General features: G+C 48.3%; 1 protein-coding gene across 4 annotated transcripts in view; it reads left to right on the top strand.

Moving 5' to 3' along the window:
- SMG5 (SMG5 nonsense mediated mRNA decay factor) overlaps positions 1 to 20,718 on the top strand; it is a 29,539-nt gene extending 8,821 nt beyond the window's left edge. For 2 of the 4 annotated variants that reach the window (XM_074566239.1, XM_074566240.1), the window contains exons 5-22: positions 2,832 to 2,921; positions 4,276 to 4,365; positions 5,257 to 5,335; positions 5,935 to 6,060; positions 6,516 to 6,584; positions 8,575 to 8,783; positions 8,920 to 9,057; positions 10,087 to 10,788; positions 12,619 to 12,788; positions 13,066 to 13,141; positions 13,900 to 14,075; positions 15,184 to 15,342; positions 15,562 to 15,621; positions 16,444 to 16,603; positions 16,988 to 17,078; positions 17,730 to 17,804; positions 18,145 to 18,283; positions 18,672 to 20,718. In XM_074566239.1, the coding sequence (XP_074422340.1) occupies positions 2,832 to 2,921; positions 4,276 to 4,365; positions 5,257 to 5,335; positions 5,935 to 6,060; positions 6,516 to 6,584; positions 8,575 to 8,783; positions 8,920 to 9,057; positions 10,087 to 10,788; positions 12,619 to 12,788; positions 13,066 to 13,141; positions 13,900 to 14,075; positions 15,184 to 15,342; positions 15,562 to 15,621; positions 16,444 to 16,603; positions 16,988 to 17,078; positions 17,730 to 17,804; positions 18,145 to 18,283; positions 18,672 to 18,755 (2,693 nt within the window). In that variant the 3' untranslated portion in view covers positions 18,756 to 20,718. Of the gene's footprint in view, positions 1 to 2,831; positions 2,922 to 4,275; positions 4,366 to 5,256; positions 5,336 to 5,934; positions 6,061 to 6,515; positions 6,585 to 8,574; positions 8,784 to 8,919; positions 9,058 to 10,086; positions 10,789 to 12,618; positions 12,789 to 13,065; positions 13,142 to 13,899; positions 14,076 to 15,183; positions 15,343 to 15,561; positions 15,622 to 16,443; positions 16,604 to 16,987; positions 17,079 to 17,729; positions 17,850 to 18,144; positions 18,284 to 18,671 lie in introns of all 4 variants that reach the window. The other 2 variants (XR_012584524.1, XR_012584525.1) reach the window with 2 other exon arrangements.
- Positions 20,719 to 21,289: the final 571 nt, after the last annotated feature.

Here is a 21,289-nt window from a genome sequence, read left to right as displayed (position 1 = left end):
TACTAAAGTGGGGAAGAAAGAAGGGTTTCTAACAGGAAGAAAAAGCTGTTAGAAAGTTCTTTAGTAAGTGTTTGGTGATGGCAGATTTTTATGGAAAATTGAAGAGCACTTTTGGCTGTACAGGATGTTTTTAAAAGCTTAATTAAAGCAGACAAATGGGCTATTGGGGGAATAGGCTCTTGAAATCAACAGATTTTTGTCAGGACATCCTATTCACTAGGTGTAAGATATTGTTCCTCTTCTTGGTGCCCCTTCTATCTGTGCTCCCTTCACGTGCTTCCTAGTTGTACTGTGTGTAGCTTTGAAACTGCCGTTGACTCTTGGATTGAGAACATGAGGAAGCTGCTGTAACACAGTAAGGTATGTTAGCTGTCTCGCGTAACTGCCTCTCTGTGCCCGTAGATGCAGGGTAATTTGAGGTATCTCACCTATTAGGGAGGAAAGAATAAGAGTGTTCACAGCCTGAAACAGCTCAAGGCTGCACGTGCGTTCACATCCTCGATTACCTTGTAATAGTTTGTTCACATTTGCTCGTGGATTGTGCTCAGTGGCCTCAAGCCACGTGTTTCTGTTTGGGTGGGTCCAGGTGAGAAATGGAACCTCTGTATGTTTTGTGACCTGTATTAGCAAGGGTTTAATTGACATTCTTAAAGCTGGGGGGTTGGGGGACAGCAGAAACAGGCATAGAAGAAGTTAGTGTGTCTGGAGCAATAGAACGTTTTAGTTGCTGGTATCCTATTCTTAGTTCTGGGAGATGATTGTATCATGATTGGCTTTGAGATGACTGTTTAAAAGGCAGATGTCCCTGGCAACTGTTGCTTTGAGAAATGTGTCTCAGTACCGCAGAATTAATAAATTCTCAAAATGCACATTCCAGATGGGTTTGTACCCTGTGGTGCGTGATTGCATTTGGAAGGCTCCCCTTATTCAGGTTTCTTAATGTCTTTAGGCTCTTTAATTAAAAGGATGCAGCAGGTCAGTATGTAACTGGGTAACAGATATGTAACCTTGCATATCAGGAAAAGATCTGGGCGCAACTTGGTGGTTATAATTGGGAGCAAGAGGATTTAAAGCAAAAAAGAAAGGGAGGGTAGGTCCGGTCCACAGATTTGAAGGCCAGAATTTGTATAATGTAACTCATGCAGTGCCTGTTAGCAAGTGGGAACTGTTCCTCACTGGTCGCTTAAGAGTGGAAGTGAAATCTGGAGGCTTTTAAACTAAGCCAGGAGGGAAGCGGCTCCAACAGCAGGCTGAACGGGTCTTAAAGATCTTCCTTGGGAATTCCTGCTTGAGGGAATTTTCTCTTCCAGAAGGTGGGAGCCCTTGGCAACAGGGAGACCGAACCTAGACTGAATCCAGGGTACTGGTCTGCCCAGTGGCAGTAAATGCCCTCTGGAGAGGAAGCACGGACGCGGCAGCCTTTGCTTCCCGATCTCTGGCTGAGCCACGACCCGCTGGCCCGGGAGAAAGTGCTGATGGGGAGGTGGGAAGCACAGTCTTGCCAGCAGCAGCCCCTCCCGGGAGCTGAGTCATGTTTGATGGCATAAGTTAGTTCAGGTCATCTGGCTGCAGCCTTCCCCTGTTGCTTTCGACACTTTCCACTGTCTGAAGTGCTTTTTTCTTTTTTTTTTTTTTTTAAAGTTCAGTGTAGAATAGAATAGACTATTTCAGTTAGAAGGGACCTCCAACAATCATCTAGTCCAACTGCCCAACCAATTCAGGGCTGGCCAAAAGTTAAAGCATGTTATTAAGGGCATTGTCCAAATGCCTCTTAAACGCTGACAGCCTTGGGGCATTGACCACCTCTCTAGGAAGCCTGTTCCAGTGTTTGACCCACCCTCTTGGGAAAGAAATGCTTCCTCATGTCCAGTCTAAACCTCCCTTGACGCAGCTGTGAACCATTCCCAGGCAGCCTATCACTGGATCCCAGGGAGAAGAGATCAGTCCTTTTCTCCCCACGTCCCCTTCTCAGGAACTTGCAGGGAGCGGTGAGGTCGCCCCTCAGCCTCCTTTTTTCCAGACTAGGCAAGGCCAAAGTCCTCAGCTGCTCCTCACGGGACATTCCTTCCAGCCCTTTCACCAGCTTGTTGCCCTCCTCTGGACGAAGGCAGTTCTTCCTAACTGACGGCAGCCGCCCTGCCTACAGCACAGATTTGCTGTCCTCATTTTGCCTTGTTTTCCTTCTCTTCCTCCCTTTTTGGTCGGCCAGCCCTAAATCTAGATCTCAGTCTTGAGACAATGAGTCTGTTTCCATCTTCGGTGTCGGGGAGGGTACGTCTGCATCGTACGCTACTGCCAGGTGCGAGTGTGCTCAGACTTTGTTCTGGCTTCCAGGGATTTGCTCCGGCTCCCATCCGAAGGCCTCATTAGCCATGCTAACAAAATCAGCCTCTCAACAGGCCTTATGAGCTTGTGCTCAATGCTGCGTTAACACGATCACATGGCGTGTAGACAGGAATTGGCCTTTGTCCCCTTGTCTGAGTGCAAATGGAGCCAGCTCTCGGTGGCATACCTTGTAGGCAAAGTCTGAGTGACAGTCACTTCAGTGACTTTGACATGCACTGCCCCTGACCAGCAGGGAACTGAAGAGGGAGTGGGTGAACATCAGTGTCTCCATGTATTCTCTACATTTATTTTCTGCATTTTGACAATGAGAGCGAAGCGGTGCTGGTCAGATGCCACAGACGGCAGCCGACAGTGTGGTCTGACCTTGTGGTCTTTGTTTTCATCCGGTGAAATGTTGGGTGTCTCGGGCAGAGGCATGAGCTGCTCCTCTGTCTTTCCAGCTGCCTGTACCCAACGGTGTATGTGATTTCGTATTTCTCGTGTAGGCTGCAAGAAACCTGTGTCTGCATCGGAGAAGGAGATGGAGTGGGCACAGATGGCATGTCACAGATGTCTGGTTTATCTGGGAGATCTAGGTAAGGACAGCGTCGTCTTTCAGGGCAGCCTTTAATACATCAAAAAGTTGGTGCCTGTACAGTGCTGAGTCCGTCGTCGTTAGTCACCAGCTGTAGTTATTTGCAGACACTTGTTTCCCTCTGACACGTTTGTGTAAGCTGAAATCCTTGTGGATAACCGAACCGCTACAAATTGCAGAAGCTTTGTTTTTGGACAAGTAGGTGAGGATTTTGCTATTGCTAAACAGCCGTATCCGTGGCTGTGTACGAATGGAAGCCCTTGCTTTTATTTACGTTGTTTGGCCAGCGTGAAGGAAACGCCGAGTGGGCTGACTTCTCACTTCAGACTGGCTCTAAGGTTGCCTTACGGAGCCACCGTCATCAGCACAAGTGTGACTGAAAATCAGATTTATTAAGCAGTGTTGTGAATCAATCCGGAGTGGTAGGCCGCTGCAAAGCCCCGGGTTCTTTGTCATTGTGTCTGGCTGCATGTCATCCTTTTTATAGCAGACGTGTCTATCCCACAGTCACGACCTCCTGAAGTGTGTGGTAAGTGTGTCAGCTTCTTGCTTGATTGTGAACATGTGGGAGCGAAGGCAGTGAGAAAACATGTAACTGTGTGAAAAACAGCTATTTGAAGTGTGGCACGGGTAAATGTGCTTGACACGCAGCAGCCTTCAAGCTCTTGAAAGCTGTTTGGCATTTTATCGTTGCACATGAATCAGCCTAAAAATGGCATTGCAAATAAATGTCTTATGGGGGTAGTAAGAATGACTTACTTGACTGGTGGGAGAGAAATGCGCTTGCCTCTTCACAGTGCTTTCACCTAAGGTTTCCAAAACTGCTGTCAAAAAATAATATAATAAATTAGTAAAGTCCAGTCTGACCACAGCCAGGTATTTTTTTATATATATATATATATATATATATATACACACACATGTCAGCTGACATGCTTTAGATTTCACATTCTGCTGTAGTAGAATATAGCCTGTTTGAGGTACCGGGAAATGGAGCACAACTCTGAGTTATTTCCAGGATAAATGAATCGGCACTTAACACTTGGAGCACAAGAACATCTTCCTTTTGCTTACGTGCTGCCGCAAGTGTCGAGGGATATCCCCTTTGCTTGAAGTGGCAGGGGTTGTGATGTGCGGAATAGCGCGGTTAAAATAAAAGCCCTTCAGACGGGCCTGGCAAACCCTGTACGTTCCTGTGTTTTGCCAAGAGCGGTTCTTTGATGGATTTGTTGACTTGGCCAGTATTTCTCGTTTTGTGGTATTGTTAATCTGTAGGGAAGCTGTGCTTCTCTGCAGGAGGGAAGAGAAGACGCTGCCTTCTGGTTTGTGATGGGCAACGTGTGGTTTTCTTTCAGCTCGCTATCAGAATGAACTGGCAGGTGTGGACACAGAGCTGCTGGCTGAGCGGTTTTACTATCAAGCCCTTTCTGTTGCACCACAAATTGGTGAGTGAGTTACCGTGAATTTTCAGTTGTTACAATCGTGTTGCCGCAACCTCAAAACAATACCGTGTGATACTGCGCTGGTCAGGTTTGTATCCTGCTGCTGGGAGAGGAGTGGTTTTATCCTCTGGTCAAAATTACTTCCTTTTTTGAGAATCTCTCTCTTGCTGGCAAGCCAAAGAGAGGAGTTAACAGCAAAGGTGCCGTTCCCGAATGACCTCAACTTTTACCCATCTGATAAGCTCTCAGCAGTTCAGGCTTCCATGAATGTGGTAACGTTGTGCTTGTCTGGCGAAGGGAAGATCCAGCTGTCCATTGCCAGAAGCGGAGCATTATTGGTCACCTCCCTCTTTTTACCCCTGCAAAAAAATCTCACATGCTGCTTTCTCCTTCAGGTGCGACTACCTTATGAAAACACGCCCTGGCGAGAGTCGAGGGCCTGTCTTAGCTTAAGAAGTGTTTGTACTGTCTTTGCGGAGTTCTCACTGAGTTGTTTGACGGGCTGATCCCAAACACCAATACAACAAAAAATTATGTACCCCAGTGGGCTGGAATAGAACTCTTAAATGCTGATAAGATGACGTCTGTGTCAAGAGGAATACAGAGTCAAGGCTGTGGCATTATTCATACAGAGGAGGCGCATTGTTTGCTCTGCTTTCTTATGTAGATAACTGGCAGGAAGGTGGGGAGGGTCTAAAAGCACTATAAAACAGGGGAAAAAAAGCTGGGTGGTGAAGGGATCGAGTAGCTCAGACTCTGTGCTGCAGCTCTACTACTCTTTGTGTCTCCTGGCTTCCCTCCTGTGTGGAAATGTAGTGAGAGGGGAAGGATCTGCTTTCTGGCAGGGCTGTTGGAGAGTTGTGAGTTAATTGCGTTGCCCCTCTCTCATGGCAGGCATGCCCTTTAACCAGCTGGGGACGCTGGCAGGGAGCAAGTACTACAACGTGGAAGCTACCTACTGCTACTTACGCTGGTGAGTGTCTGTGGGGCTTGTGGCTTCCTGCACAGAGAACCAGTGCGCTGTGGTTGCTGGTGCCACGCTCTTTTCTCCTTTACTTTGGACTTGTGACTGTTTTCAGCAGATGAGTTCCAGGGGAGGGGGAAGAGAGATGGGTTTATTTCACCCTTGAGCAGGACTGGTGATAAGAGCGAGCCTCGGTCAAACCAAACCGTCGTGCTGGTCGCTAAAATACATGTGCAGGGCTGCGCTTGGAGGGCAGGGTTTCACCTGAGACCCTGTGCCTGTGCTACAGAGCCGGGTTTGAAGGGGAGTGGAGGTGCTGAGTGAGGCACCCCGCACAGTGAGGTGGGTGGAATTCAGTTATCGGAACATGGCCTTAAGGCACATATTTGAAAAGGTGTGTAAACGTTGCAGATGGAGCTGTGGTACAGCTTGAAGTGGGGTTTGCAGACATCAGTGGGAGTTAAGTAGCCCAGCGTGTTCAAACAAAAGCATTAGGTACCTGTCTTCATACTTAGAAAACTGAATAACTTTCTAGTGAATTAAAGCCATAAAATGTGAGCAACCTTGTGGCAAAGTAACTTTTGATGTGGTGTATTTTGGTACCTCAGTATCCAGTCTGAAGTGTCCTTTGAAGGTGCCTATGGGAACCTGAAGCGGCTGTACGACAAAGCAGCCAAAATGTATCACCAGCTGAAGAAATGCGAAACCAGGAAGTTGTCTCCAAGCAAGAAACGGTAAGAGGGAAGAGAAAAGGAGAGGGGTGCAGGCTGGGGGTTTGCAGTGCCACCAGCGTCATCCTCTGGGTTGAGAGTAGTGTCTTTCTGGGAAGTGGGAACTGGTAGATGGCTGATCTGAGTCAGTGACTGTTCCCAGAATTTTGAGAGCCCCAATCTAGGTCCCATTCTCGATCTCTTGGGTGATAATTTCAGGAGATAAGCTAAATGCTGGCTAGGTGCGGAGTTTGAGCTCAGAGATTTTCTCACTCTCCCCTGGAGCTGGTGACTGTTCTTGAGGGTTGAGGTGTATTGGTGGAAGTTAGAAGTGTATACGCTGTCTTTTTTTCTCCAGTTTCACCAGAATGTAGTTTTCAGTTGAGACCCGCTTTACCTATTAATAACGCTCTCTTAGTCTAGTCCCTCTCTGTGACGGCGGTACCTGCTTTACAGTGTTTTCTTCTCAATCTTTTTAGAGGCAAAGACATTAAGAGGTTGCTGGTGAGCTTTATGTACCTGCAGAGTCTTTTGCAGCCAAAGAGCAGGTAAGGTTACGGCAGATATATCTTCTATTGATAACTCACAGTAGCAGGCATTCAGAATTGGAAGAAACTGTTCCCTGTAGAATAACGGTGCCTGTGCTGAGGCTTTCTGCCAAAAGGTCCAAGACTTTAGTCTTCTAACCTTGCAGGGAGAGTGAAAAAGATTATCTGCCAAGGGAGGCTGAAATACCAAAAGGTTAAATACAACTTTGTATTTATGTAAAAGGGTTAAATACAGCCCTTTAAATACAAAGGGTTAAATGCAACTCTGGCTAAATCAAGCCAGTAGCTGAGTGAATGTTGAATTCCTGAGCCTCACGGCTCATCTCTGTGCTATACTGTGCCTTTGGTGTTTTCTTGCCATGCTCACTCATCAAATGCTTTTTCCTGGCAAGCACTGGATTTAGGCTGATGGGACAGTCACTGTCTGTACGTGTGCGGGGCTGTTCACCGCATTTGGAAATGCGTAACCAAATACCTCGTTCAAAGAAACAGATAGCGTAACCTGGGCATGCTTTGCACAGCTGTGTGATTTTATTTTTTTTTTTTTTCTTGGCTTTTCTCTGTCTCTGCCGGGAGGTTTTCAGATGGTTGTAAATGAACCTCTTACTCCTTAAAATTGAGCAGGTGTTCCAAAGGGCTTGTACACAGGCTGCAGTAAAACTCATCATGGAATAGTTTAGGTTGGAAGGGACCTTCTAGAGGTCTAGTCCTCTCCCAAAGTAAGGTCCACTGTGAAGGTAGATTCAAATGAGTTGGATCAGGTTGCTCCGAGCCTCATCCAGCTGAGTTTTGAATGTATTTAAGGACAGAGATTCCACACCTCTCTGGTCCCCCTTCCAGTGTTTGACCGCCTTCACTGTGGAATTTTTTTTTTTTTTCCTTCCATCTAGTCTCATTTTCCTTTTCTGCGGCTTGTACCCATCACTTCCCTTCCTTTTGCTGTGCACCATTGAGAAGTCTTCCTCAGTGCCCTGTAACCACCTATTCGGCACCTGAAACCAGGAGATTATACCCGCCAAGCCTTCTCTCTCTCAGGCTGGACAAACTCGATTCTCTTTGCCTCTTCTCATACATCACATTCTCTGTTCCCCTTGACAGGTCCTCTGCTGGACTAAGTCCAGTTTGTCAGTGCCTTTTTGTTTGGTTGGGTTTTGTTGTTTTTTCATACCGGGGACCCCAAGACTGGATGCAGTACTCCAGATGCCATCTTGCGAGTGCCGAATAGAGAGGGATAATCATTTTCCTCAGCCTGCCGGCTGTGCCCTTGCTAATGTAGCCCAGTATGGGATCAGCTTTCAAATACTGACTTACGCCAGAGTGGAACTTCAAGACTCACTTAATATCTGCTTAACACATATTTAGTGCATAAGAAAATTGGAAATTACTTCAATTTCCCAAGCATGTTGCCCCCTGAAAAGGATTTGCTAGATGTTTTGCAGACGGGTTTATTTTCTAACCAGGAGACTCCCATAGCCCGTTATATTGAATACTGTGGGTGCTTCCTCTGAGGTAGCTAATAGCTCCAGAGGATTTTAGAATATTCTTACAGGGCTGCAAGTTAGAGCCAGGGGAGGAGGAAAATTTGAGTCCGCAGTTCGTGTGCTGCAATGTCATCCTTTAACTGAGCAGCGGATCCAAAACTTTTGCTGCCGTTAGCATGGAAGCGCCCTGTATATCTTAGTGACTATTGCCAGAGCTCCCAGGGAAGTCGTCATATATTTTTTTTTTTTTTGGTGACCCATCTGTTTGCAGTGAGGTGCTCTCGTTATCGTTTGTCTTTAATTTAGCAGCTTTGGAGAGGAAAACATAATCTGATTCATCTCACTTGCTTCCCGTAGCTGTTGTTCCCTGCAGTATATTCACTGGTGCTTCATCCTGTCTAGTGCTAAAGAATCGCCTAACTGCCAGTTTTGGTTCAGTTTCCATGCAGACATTGCCAGGAGCTTGAGTCTTGAATAATAATTCGTGTTTATTTTTGCCTCTTGTTAAGTTCTCTGGATTCTGAGCTGACATCTCTCTGCCAGTCTGTGCTGGAGGATTTCAACCTGTGCTTGTTCTACCTGCCCTCTCCTCCTAATCTGAGCTCAACTAGTGAAGATGAAGAAGAGTATGAGAGTGGCTACTCCTTCCTTCCCGATCTCCTGATCTTTCGCATGGTGATCATCTGCCTTATGAGTGTTCACAGCCTCAAGAGGGCAGGTAAGCAGTGCTTTATTCAGAAATTTAGTAATTAACATTCAGCAGTCCAGTTAGGCTGAAGATGTTGTCTCAACTGGCATACGTGTTTTGGGCTAGTGGTCAGTCTCCTCCAGCTCATTACGCTGTCTTGTTGCAGGTTCAAAGCAGTACAGCGCAGCCATCGCTTTCACACTGGCCCTCTTCTCTCACCTGATAAATCACGTCAATATTCGCCTCCAAGCAGAGCTGGAAGAAGGGGAAAATCCAGTCCCAGCCTTTCAGAGCGATGGCACAGGTAAGAGAACTGAGGCAGTTGCCTGCTTATAGGGCTGGCTTTTACTTTTCTTTCCTAGATCTCCTGGGCATGGGTTTTGGAGTGTAGTGTCTGAGTGGTGCTAATTAGAGACATCTTGGTCTTTGATTGGCGGGCTGAAATCCCCAAAGATGGGTAATCTGCCTCCACTTAGACGTTCTCTGTGAGTATCAGAATCATCACAGGATGAAAATGTTGCTTTCCTTGTTGTAAGGAGTTATCTTTCTGTATCTCTTGGCAGCTCATTCGTCATCTGTTTACCGCAATCTGTGCTCTTTATTTTCTGTCTCTCTATTTGCTGTTATTTACTGGACTCTTTTCTCCTCCACTGAGGGGATGATCTCAGGTGAAACACCTGGGCAGGGCAGTGTCTAAGGGAGACAGGCTCTGCTCAGCACACCTCACCTCTGCTCAGACAAAACCACATCTTTAGTTTCTGGGGGATCCTGTTGAGCAGAGAATCTTTCCCCGGCAAACAGTCAATTTGTAATATTTCACAGAATGCAAGACTAGGGTTTTCCTGGTCAAAAGCAACAGTGAATGGGTTTTGAAGCTGTCGGGGTGACATAGTGCTGCTGGAAAGGCTGTGAGCATGTTGGTCAAGGAAGGGATTAGGTCAACGCAGCCCAGTCACAGGGTGGAGTGGCTGGTTTAATCAAGCTGAGTGGCACGTGTCCTCGCCCTGCTTGGTGTGGTGGAGAAAGCTGGGGAAAAGATTCAAGATTCAACTGTATTTTATGCTGGTCTAGCGGCATTCAGCACTGAGGCTGCCTGATAACGGAGCAGCACAGCTTGGGCAGTAGGAATCCAGGTTTCCTAAGTTGTTCTGGGCTCCTTTTAGAAAGTGAGTCATTCTTCTGGGGTTGCCATTGCTTGTTCTCTGGTTGAAGACACTAATAGAAGTGATGGCTGAAATTTGCACTACTGGTTCCCCAGGCTCAGGGCTGGCAAGCAGTTTGTGTGACGCATCGGGACTTTCTTAACTTGTGGTCTCATTTTAAATGCCGGCAGATGACCAGGAGCCGCGGGAGCCATTGAACTCGATCGAGAAGGAAGCCGACACTGACTTGGCCAATCATCAGCCCAGCGAGGAACAGCGTAAGAATGACTGCAAGAAAAGCAAGAAATACTCCCGCCTCTCCTGTTTGCGCCGCCGCCGCCACCCCCAGAAGGTGGATGAGAGCGACCTGAGCGAGGGCTTTGACTCTGACTCCAGCCAGGGCTCCATAAAGGGCAGCGATGGCTCAGAAAGTGTCTCAGAGAAGAGTGACGAGGAAGCAGAAGCTGCTTTTGATGTGGAGACGGACTCTGACATGAACAGCCAAGAATCTCGGTCCGACTTAGAGGACATGGAGGATGAGCCGGGTGAGGAGGGAGGTGGCCGAGGCAAAAGTGGGCCCAAAGAGGCCTTAAAAAACTGTGTGGATGGCAGTGGGCTTGGGGACTCCAACAGCCCAAGCATCTCTAAAATTGAGGCTCCGGATCCCGGAGTCAATGGGCCGACTTCCCTGAGCACTAATGACGCGAGCATAGCCAGTAATCTCCAGGCCATGTCCACCCAGCTGTTTCAGACCAAACGCTGCTTTCGCTTGGCTCCCACTTTCAGCAACATCCTTCTGAAACCGAACAGTGACCCGCCTGTCTTGAAGGATGGACTAGAAAGCAAGCCATGTGTCAATGGGGATCTGGAGAAGCCCAGCTTGGCAGAGCAAGGTAGGCATCAGCGACCTCTCTCAAAAGCTCTGTGTAGAAAACTGTGAGCTGTAGCAGTCCGTTCACTAAAATCCACCTCTTCTCATGGTGCAAGTTCTCCTTCAGCCAGGTTTGGAGGAGCAGGTTGCCCAAGTACCTGGTAGTTCTTGGGTTGGGTGTTTCCTGAAGGAGGAGCTTTACTCTTACAGCCTGACATCCAGGAATATGTGCACAGAACAAACACCTGCAGCCAGCCAGGGTTGTCTGTTGTTCTGCTCAACAGGCTAAACACTGAGCAGCTTTGATAATACAGAGGATAATTCCAGCAGGTATTAAAATTTTGGATTATCTTCCTTTTTTCCTATGTGGAATCTCTATAATCAGACACTTCCTATTGCTTCTGGAGGTGGATGGTGCAGATGCTGTCCAGGAAGTTCTCCACGAGATGTCAGGCTGTCAAGTCTGCAAAACTCATAGGAGCTTTCTGTAAGATGTGATCTAGGTGCATGCGAGAGGAGTTGAGGGCCTCTTTCCGTGACCCTCCCAACGCTGCCTCGCTGAGTGCTCGGGGCTGAACCAGCCTGCAGATGCACAGCAGGTGGAGCTGCGATGTCTCTACACAACTTACCCAGCTGAGTAATGTTCTGGGAAAAATCAGCTTGAAAGGGAGATCTGATGCACTACAGGGAGTTGTTTGTATTTCACATAAAACCACATGGGCCTGTTTGGTCTTGTTTGTCATTCCTCCCAGCTTCCCTGGAGCAAGGAAACATTTTTGCATCGTGCTGCCAAATTCAATGGGCCTGAAGCACTGGCAAGATTCAGGCTTTGCCTGGGCCAGGATTTGAAGGGGGAGTATTAGATCATGTTAATGTTTACTGGCTCCCGGCATTGCTTCATAGCCACTTGAAAGAGATCAGGGTAAAGGAAGAAACGAACGATTTTTGGTCTGTTTAACATTTTCCTTCAATGGGTTACCCAGATGTTTCAGCTCCAGGAACGTATTGGAATAGTGTGGCCATGATACCTTTATAGCTGTAGAAAATGAGGTTGAATGAGCCAGGTTGAATGAATTAACCCATGTGCTTTTTAGCTTTGAGCTCTCCTTGCCTCAGCTGTGCTGTTTCAAAACTTGAGCTATTTAACGGTCTTAACACTCTATCGGGGATGGTTTCTGAATAAATTACTTCCTCCCTTTTGATTCTGAGGGCTTATTGAATGATAATTGCTCCGCTAATAGGCAGAAATGACTGTGCAATTAAAATAAGGGACTGTAGCAAAATGCATCGTTGATTCCCAGCTTGCTGCTACCTTGACCTCGGGTCACTCGTGTAGCTCGTGGGCAGTTTCATTGGCTTTGAAATCCTCAGGCTTTGAGATCCTCAGGTCTGTAGAATTACAAGATTGCAAAGCGTATTCAATATTTAAAATCACCTGGGCCCTGGCTTGTACAATAGCCCTGCTGTTTTCTTCTCTTGCATAGCCCGAAGTTTGGTGCGTGTTGACCTAAAGAGCGATCGCTGGCTCTGTTCTCTGCAGGAAATGAGTGCCGGCACGTGCTGCTTCTCCCTGCTCTGTTAGTGAGCGTCTCAGGGGCTGCTGCAGGGGTTAAGGTGTTTGTCAGACTTTCACAAGGAAAATTTTAGCAATGTTCTCCCAGTGAAGAAAACGAAACAGTGATACGCTCTTATCAGCAGCCCAGGGGACAGAGAACTGGTTTTGTGAGGGTGTGTGGAGGCACCAAGAAGTTCAATTCAACTCTTGCCAACCCAGCGCTGTTCTCGTACCAGCAGGGCTTGGCTTCTCAAGGGGTGTAATGCCTGCCATCCTGCTTTTCCCTTCATCTTCCAGATGACGTGTCTGACTCTGAGGAAAGCATTTCAAGTAACAAATCCTGCAGGAATGAGCGATCCCTTCAGGAGAAGCTAGAGATCGTGACCAATGAAGGGCTGCTTCTCACTGTCAAGGTGTTTCTGGACTGGCTGAGGACAAACACGGACCTCATCATCATGTGTGCTCAGGTGGGAGCTCTGCTTTGAGTTCAGTCCAAGACTGCGTCCATTCTGTTCCTCCGGGCTGGGATGCTCGGGGCATATCGAAGCCACTGTCCCAGTCCTGGACAGAAGGTGATGTTAAATACCCCGCCAGCTGAATTAAGGTAGTCTTGACCTGTAGTGAAGTTTACTCTTCATAAAGCATTCTGAGGTCTGTGAAAGATGCTGGAAAGCCCAAGCGGCCTGGTTATTGCATACATCTGTCTTGACGTTTTCTGTGGCGTTTTGTGTTCTGTTCCTGCAGAGCTCTCAGAGCCTGTGGAACAGGCTGTCTGTGCTCCTGAACCTTCTGCCTTCTGCTGCAGACCTGCAGGAATCAGGTACTGGAGAAGGAAGTGGCAATGTAATGTTTCAGCAAGCCTAGTCATCAGGGATTTCCATGGTGTGTGGTAGATCCCGGGGTGAGAGATTTGCCGGCGGCAGTTTGCTTATAGGCACAACGGGAAGCGACATCATGCATGTGTTGTTTTCATGTTTAAACGCTATTCCGGTTAAATACTGTGCCGTAGACTTTAGCTCTATTAATCCATTATATATGGTTGACAATATACCAAAACACTTGCGTGACATCCTTGCGTGGCCAATGTGGTTGGAATTAACTGTCAAGACCGTAAGTAAGAGTACGATTCTGAGGACGGGGAGAGCATCTGTCGTTCATCTCAGTGGCCAGTCCAGCCCAAACCACGACACGTGGCAATCGTGGAAACTAGTTTTGAAGCTCCAGATGCTCATGATGTGCCGTGTAGCTCAGCCTAAAGATCCCCGTGGTTCTTGAGAAGCATAGTTTAAACCGAATTGCTTGTCTGTTGGAAGGAATGGGAAAGCTAACCCTCCAAACTACAGTTTTTCTGAAGTGGTGTGTCTCAGCAGGTTGTTTGGGATGGTTACTCTTTATGTTGTGGGTGGCCTTTTTGTTCCTCCTTCAACACATGCTCACAGTACACGTGTAATTTAAAACCTCTGCCCTTGATCATTACAGATTTTGTGCCTTAAAGCAGTTTTCCTCTTTGTCCCCACATCAGTTGTTTTTTTTTTTAAGCCGCCATATATTGCTGTGCTTCCCCTCCATCCTCTCCAGGGCTGGCCCTGTGTAATGAAGTCAAGGACATTCTGAGTGGTGCTGAGCTCCCAGACCTGAAAGCCAACTTGCTGCTCCCAGAAGACGTGGCCCTGCGAAATCTTCCCCCTCTGAAAAATGCACACAAGAGGTTTAACTTTGAGCAAGACCGGCCCATTTTCTCAGCAGTTGAGGAGGTGAGTCAGGGTAAACCCTGAATCTCGGCACGAGCTGCGTTTTACTTTGTGGAGGTGCAGCCTTTTCGCTGCGCGTATGAAGAGCTAGTTCTTTCTTGCCAAAAAAGACCTCAAACTGATTCAGACTTCTGAGTCTGAGTTACTGGTGGTTGCTGCAATCACCTGTCTATCCAAAAATCAGTGCTCAAAAAATTGCCTTGCCTTCCTTTCCCTGTCAGAGTCGTTGTGAAAGGAAGCAGAGTCACACGTTGACAGCTGTGCTGGATGAAGTCTCCTGACCTCCCTGTCTGGGCAGAAGAGGGAATTTGGGGAGGAGCTGCAGGGATTGGGGGAATTAAGGGAATTTGGTTGGAGCCGCAGGATACTTCCTGCGATCCTTCTCTAGTAAGTGCAAAAGTCAGTGAAATCTCACTTGGTGTGGCACTCTGTGCTCTCGCAGAGCGCTTCTGTCTCTTTTCCCCAGCACAAAGGGCCAAGGTGATCGTTTCTGGGTAGTGGAGGTGTGCAGAAAAATGCAACTGTTCTTCTCCGGTCTTGCCTTGCTAGACCAGTCTGCTCCCTTTGGAGTGGGGAATGATACATTAACATCTTCTGCCTTGATTTGAGGGCACCGCTCTGCTGCGTGACGTGGGACACGTGTTTGCGAAATCGCAGTCCAGCCAGCTGAGGTCTTGCATGGCATCTCGTGCTGCCGGGGCAGCCGGAGCAAAGTGCAGCAATCCCCCGTCAGCTCACCTTTTGCTGCCTTTGCTCAGTAGCCCAGCCAAGAGTAATGCCTGCCCCAAAATCAGATCTAGGTTGTTGTATTATTTGATTGCTTTTCCCAGCACTGAGGGCTTGAGCAGAGATTTGTGGGGGAGAACTTGCTGATGTTTTCTGGACTCGGGGAAGCCCAGACTGCAAGCACTTCTCCGGTTTCTGGCCAACTGTAGGCTTTCCTGCAGCCCTCTCCTGTGGTTTCTGTCTTCAGAAGCACGTTTCCATCAGAAATGTTTCCTTTGGATTTTTTTTTAATAGCTTTTTCCGAAAGCGCGAGCTGCAGGGTCAGAGCTGGCTACAGCCCCCGTGGGGAGACGTGGCTGGTGATTGCCTGTCTGCTTCTTTGCAGTCTATTGTTCGGATTTGCTGCATTCGGAGCTTCGGCCACTTCATTACCCACTTGCAAGGCAGCATCCTGCAGTTCAACTCGGAGCTTGGGATCTTCATCAGCATAGCACAGTCGGAGCAAGACAACTTGCTGCACCAGGCGCAAGCCCAGTTTCACATGGTGAGTTGGCAGAGGCGGGCTAATTCTCTGTACTTGGCATAATTTCCTGTAGATTACCGTTAGATTGTAACTATAATCACAGTTCTTTGTTGCAAGACAAAAGTTTTGCTCCTTAAAGCTACTCATGTGCCCTCTTTTCACCCTGTTTCTGGAAGCATGGGGTAATGTCAGCTTCTGTGTTTCCTGCTAACTGATATGGAAGTTTGTTTCTGTAACTAGGCTGCAGAGGAAGCGCGTCGGAACAGGCTGATGAGAGATATGGCTCAGCTTCGACTGCAGGTAGGAGATGCTGGTTCCAGCCTGAAAACTGGCAGGGTGGTGGCAGAAATATCTGAAACTGGGAAGGGAAGGGGCAGCTCTCTGCTCTCATTCTGCACAGAGGCAGTGTCTGTTCTGCAAAGACAGAACATCTCGAGTTGGAAGGGATCCATAAGGATCACGGAGTCCATCTCCCTGCTCGTCACGGGGCTACCCAAAACTGAACCCTGTGCCTACGAGTGTTGTCCAGACACTCCTTGAACTCTGCCAGGCTTGGTGCCGTGACCGCTTCCCTGGGGAGCCTGTTCCAGTCACCGACCGCCTTGTCAGTGAAGAACTTTTTCCTAATGGCCAATCTGAACTTCCCCTGATGCAACTTCATTCCATGTCCTCGTGCCCTGTCGCTGCTCACCAGAGAGAGATCAGCGCCTCCCCGCTGCTGCCTGCCTTGAGGAAGGTGCAGGCTGCCATGAGGGCACCCCTCAGTCTTCTCTTCTCCAAGCTGAACAAGCCAAGTGACCTCAGCTGCTCCTCATAAATCTTCCCCTTGAGACCTTTCACCATCTTGGTCACCCTCCTCTGGACACCCTCTTAATAGTTTGGGGGTCGTCTTGTATTGAGGTGCCCAAACCAGCCCACAGTACCCGAGGCAGGGCCGCACCAGTGCAGTGTAGAGTGGGACAGTCACCTCCTTCTGACTTCCTAGTTGCATCCAGCCCTCTGCTCCATGTGCTGGGAGGTTGCCAGGGCTCGATGGAGCTTTGCAGGGTGAGTCCTGCCTTTTTTGATGGTTTCTTTCAGCATAAATGTGAAACAAGTGTCTCCGCTTGTGTGTTTTTTCAGCTGGAGGTTTCTCAGCTGGAGGGAAGTCTCCAGCAGCCCAAAGCACAGTCAGCCATGTCTCCTTATCTTGTCCCGGACACCCAGGCCCTCTGCCAGCACCTGGCTGTCGTCAAGCAGCTAGCCACCAGCGGGAGGTTCATAATCATCATCCCTCGAACAGGTATGGAGACTCCACCTCAAATCACTGAGCCTGCCTTCCCCTCATCCCCTCGCTAGAGGGCAAGCCCTGTGGGCCAAGGTGGTGGCTTTCTCTCCTGCTGCTGTTGTCCTTTACTTTGGCTGAAGCAGCTGAAAAACCATTTCCACGTGGCACTTTTGGGGTCTGTTTTGTGCGGCCCGTGCTTTGGAATCTAACGTAGTGTATCGACAAACAGCCCTGTTCACCCGCTGCCTCCTGTGGCAGCCACTGCTGCCGTGCATCACAGACGGTTCAGTTCGATGAGGAATTCTTGGCACATCTGGATTAGTTTGCAGAAGTATAGCTGTAACCCAGATGTTTTTCCTTCTCTCTTTTTTTTTCCTTTTTTTTTTTTTTTCCTGTTAGTGATTGATGGCTTAGACTTCCTGAAAAAGGAGAACGCAGGTGCTCGGGACAGCATCCGCTATCTGGAGGCAGAATTTAAAAAGGGAAACAGGTGAGGGTGGTGTGATTTATCCTTGCTTTTGGAATGGCTGTTATTTTGGGGTGGAAGATGATGTCGCTGGAGGGAGTGGGCTGTGCATCCCTTGGAGCAGAGTAAGGAGTGGGCCAAGGGGAAGCCAGGCCTTGGGAATGCGCTTGGCAAGAGGGAAGGTGCCGAAGTAACAGATTTGGCAGCTGGTTCTCCACATGCGCTTGTAGCTGCTGCTCGGCCGTGAAATGTCGGTGCTTTTGAGAAGTGGAGGGAGTTGTGTCTCTATCGGTGTATGAAACTGAGCAGTACCTTGTGCTGATGCGCTGGGGGTGCTGGAAGAGCTGTACTGCGTTGTTGCCTGGGTTAGCCGTAGGAGGGCAAGGAGCTCTGCTTCTGTGAAGGCAAACTGCATCTTCAGGGCCTGTGTCGGGGCTGGTGGGCGTTGAAACACGTGTGATATTGTGAGCTGCGCCCAGTGATGGTGGGGAGATGGGAGGCGATCCGAGGGATTTCACGGGGGATGCCTTTGGCAGGCCTTTGGGTGTTACTTTGATTGATAAAAGGCAGCGTTGCAAAAGGGTCCTGCAGCACCTGGCAGACCTGCTGTAGAGCATTGACTTCAGCCTGTGGGATGGTCTCCGTGTGAGCTCAGTGACTCTCATCTTTCCTTAGGTACATCCGTTGCCAGAAAGATGTTGGGAAGAGCTTTGAGAGGCATAAATTGAAGAGACAAGATTTAGATGCCTGGTAAGATGACAGCATCTGGAGATGTCTGAGCCTGACTCCCAGCAGGCAGGTGGCTTTGGGGAGGGGTGTTAGCACGGGGACCCGTCATGCAGCTTGCTTGATTTGGTGTTCTGTGTGTGTAATTTTAAAATTCCCTAGAGAGTGTGTTAGAGCATTCATCTCGCATAGCACCGAACACTTGGTGCAAAGAAGGGTCTCAGAAAAGCCCTCAAGAGGCAACAGAGAAACAGTCCTGCCTTCCGCGTGTCCTCCTGAGCATATATGAAACTGTTTGCACAAACAAGTGGTTTTCCCTCTGACTTTTCCCTTCTGTTTCTCTTTTCTTGCATCGGTGTGGCAGGAATCTCTATAAAATACTGGACAGCTGCAAACAACTGACAGTGTCCCAGGGAAGCGGAGAAGACGACACCACAGGAATGGTCACCATCATCACGGGCTTTCAGCTGGAGGACCCAAGCACGTTCTCGGCGCCCATGCAGGTCAGCAGCTCTTTCTGCTTCCTAGCAAGATCAAAATCGGGTTGATTGGCAAGAGAATTCTTTCTTTCTTTTTTTTTTTTTTTTTAATGTTTTCTGCCTTGGGTAATAACTGTCCTGGATTTCCCAAATTTAGTTTAGAAGAAGTGGTTCCTATTTCCTTGAAAGGCCCCTTGATTTGTCATGCTTTTGTGGTGCAAAGTGTCCTGGGGGAAGTGGGAGAAGTAATTTGCACGTCTGTGCAGGTCTCTCCTGCCAGAGCAGCTTTGGCATGAAGGAGAATTGGGTCTTTTAGCCATGACAAACTGCCTGAGAATCTCCAAGTTGTAAAGGGCAGTCCTCTTGACAGGACAAGAAAAAAATACCCTGTTTTGTCTCTGTTTGTTTGCAGTCTGCCATCCAGGCAGCCGCCAATGCCAGTGTAGAAATAAAAAATGTTCTGGAGTTCTACAAGCAGTGGAAAGAGATGGGCTGATGATCAGAAAGGCATCGGGTTGGTGTACCTTTCTCTCCCCCTCTCGGAACGTGCAGCGTCTGAACGAAGGAAACAAAAATCCAGGCGACACTTAGACACGAAGAAGCAGCAGCAGCAACAATAACAAAAATACCTACCAAAAAAAAAAACCAAAACAAAACAACAAAAAAAAAAAACACAAAAAAAAAAATTTTCCAATTTGGGCACGCACACAGACACCCTCCACCTGTATCCCGACCAGACGGCTGTACATCTCCGACGGCGCCAACTGCTCTGAGAAGAGAGAGGCACCTCGGCATGGCCGAGGCAGAGCTCTGCCCTTCTCCCAGTCGGCAGAGATGGGCGAGAGACGGGCAGTCATTCGTTCCCCCTCACTCCCCCCCGCCCAGAGCTTGCTCCGCCATCTGAAATGGGCAGGCGGCTTCTAAAGCGTGGACTTGACTTTAGTGAAACCAAACCAGCGCAGCAGAAATGGAGCCCTCCTAAGCTTGGGAAAGAAGATCCAAAGAGTGTTTAGCCCTTGTTTGGCAATCTGGTGACAGGAAAGCAGATATTCTTTTTTTTCTTTTTTTTTTTCCCCTCCCTCCTCCTTTGAATTAATTATTTTTCAAGGTTGGTTTTTTTTCCTTTTAATTCTTAGTTTTTATATATATAAATAATATTAAAAAAAAAAGAAAAAGTGGAGTTCCTCTGGGGTTCTGGATACTCTTCCAATGTCAGAGAGAAAAGGAAACAATTATGCTATTTAAAAGGGGGGGAAAGCTCTTAATATAATTTTTTTTTTTTTTTCTTTGAGCAAGCATATTTATTTCCTTTCCCTGTCCCCCACGGAGCAGGCTTAGTGCAAAGGGATGGCGGCCTGCAAGGAGAGAGCAGTCTGAAGCGCACACCCTTGCTCTGCTTACAAGCTGCACACTTCATGAGCAACGCGACTGGCCGGGCTGCTCGAGGGAGGTGAAAAGGGCTCTGCTCCTCCTTCCCCCGTCCCTCCCGCTTCCTTGCTTCCAGCGTTAGACCTTGGAGAAAAGGAGTGGAGCCCGGCAGAGATGCTGGAAGAGAGAGAAGAACTGTGTGGGATTTAAACACCGATAAGGCTCAACCACTTGGCTTGAGTGCTGTGACGGAGCAGACATCTCCGAAGGACCCAATGCCTCTTCTTTTTTTTTTTTTTTTCTTTTTTTTTCCTTTTTATTTTCTTTTTTCCCTTTATTCGTTTTGCTCTCTAAATCTTGCAATGAGGTGTGGAGGAGGAAGGAGGATCTCAAAGCCATTATCTCTTCTGCTGGTTGTTCGGACGCACCACTGCTGCTATGCCGTGCTAGAGAGGGTGGCAGAACTTGAGTGTTTGTATCCCCCGTCCTCACGTCCCTCCAGGGCAGGCAGAGGCAGCGCGGTGACCGCCGCCGCCCAGGACTGAGCTCACAAACCGTTCAGCGCTTTTAGCATCCCAAAAAGAAGGGATGATGTTACCTGGACGGATGCTGGAAGAGCTAATTCGCCGTGTGACCTGCGAGGGACCTTTCAGACCTCCATCCTGACGGCATCTCAAGCAACCCGTGTCTGACGTCCTCCTGTCACATGCTGATGCTTGGAAATGAAGAAACGGGTTGCTCCCGGGACAGCAGAGCGGAGGGAAATAGGCTGAACGGCCTCTTTGTAGTTCATCTGCGTCAATGTACTCAAGAAACAGATGTCTCCATCCACATGAACTAACAGCAGCTATGCAAGTAAAAACCACTAGTCTTCTACATTTGTGTGTTTTTTTGTTTTTTTTTTTCACATGGGCCAGCCAGAAGCTGCTACAAAAGGGGCATGATATGGAAAGACAAGCAACATACTCCAATCTGTGCGGACTTCCTAGCATGATGCGTTGTACTGGAGTGGCAGGATTTGTTTTCAGGTAAAAACTTAAAAAAAAAAAAAAAAAAAAAAAAAAAAAAACAAAAAAAAAAACAAAACAAAACCCAACCAGCACAAGTCCCAGAGGATTCATCGGTATTCCAGTTTCACTTCCTTTGCAGCATGCGGCCTCGTAGCACAGCAGAGAGAAATGCCGAGCGGGAAGTTCCAGCTCCATTCCGTGGGGGCTGAAGGGCAGGTGGGAGGGGGTGGAGGGGCAGGCTTTCCCTACAGGTCCTTCCTTTTGCAGCTTCTCCTGAAACTCGCGGTGCTTTTCTAGGCTAAGCCAAGGAAACAACACAAGCAGAACAGCAGGTCAAAGACTCTGGCTCATCTTGGGTGTTCTTAGAGATCTAAGATGGGCTGTGAAGCTCGTCAGTCACTCTTTCCTCTAGCGCTACCGGGGTTTTTCTTTGAAGCCATTTGTTTGTCTAGCTCATTATTTTTGTTTGATGGGGTGGAAAAAGAAGAGAGAGTCACCTTGTGGGACATGTCCTTCAGTGTATGAGGCAGAGCGATGTGGATGGCAGAGTCACCTCCCCGCCTGCCCCTCCCTTGGCTCGGGGAGTGCTGCTGAGCTACGGTGAAATACGCTCCCCGTTCGCTGGAAGCCTGGCGCAGGGGGACGGGTGGCT

The sequence above is a fragment of the Larus michahellis genome, chromosome 24, assembly GCF_964199755.1.
Source record: "Larus michahellis chromosome 24, bLarMic1.1, whole genome shotgun sequence".
Lineage (NCBI taxonomy): Eukaryota > Metazoa > Chordata > Aves > Charadriiformes > Laridae > Larus > Larus michahellis.
The sequence above is the reverse complement of the archived record's forward strand: the minus strand, read 5'-3'. Positions and strand labels throughout refer to the sequence as shown.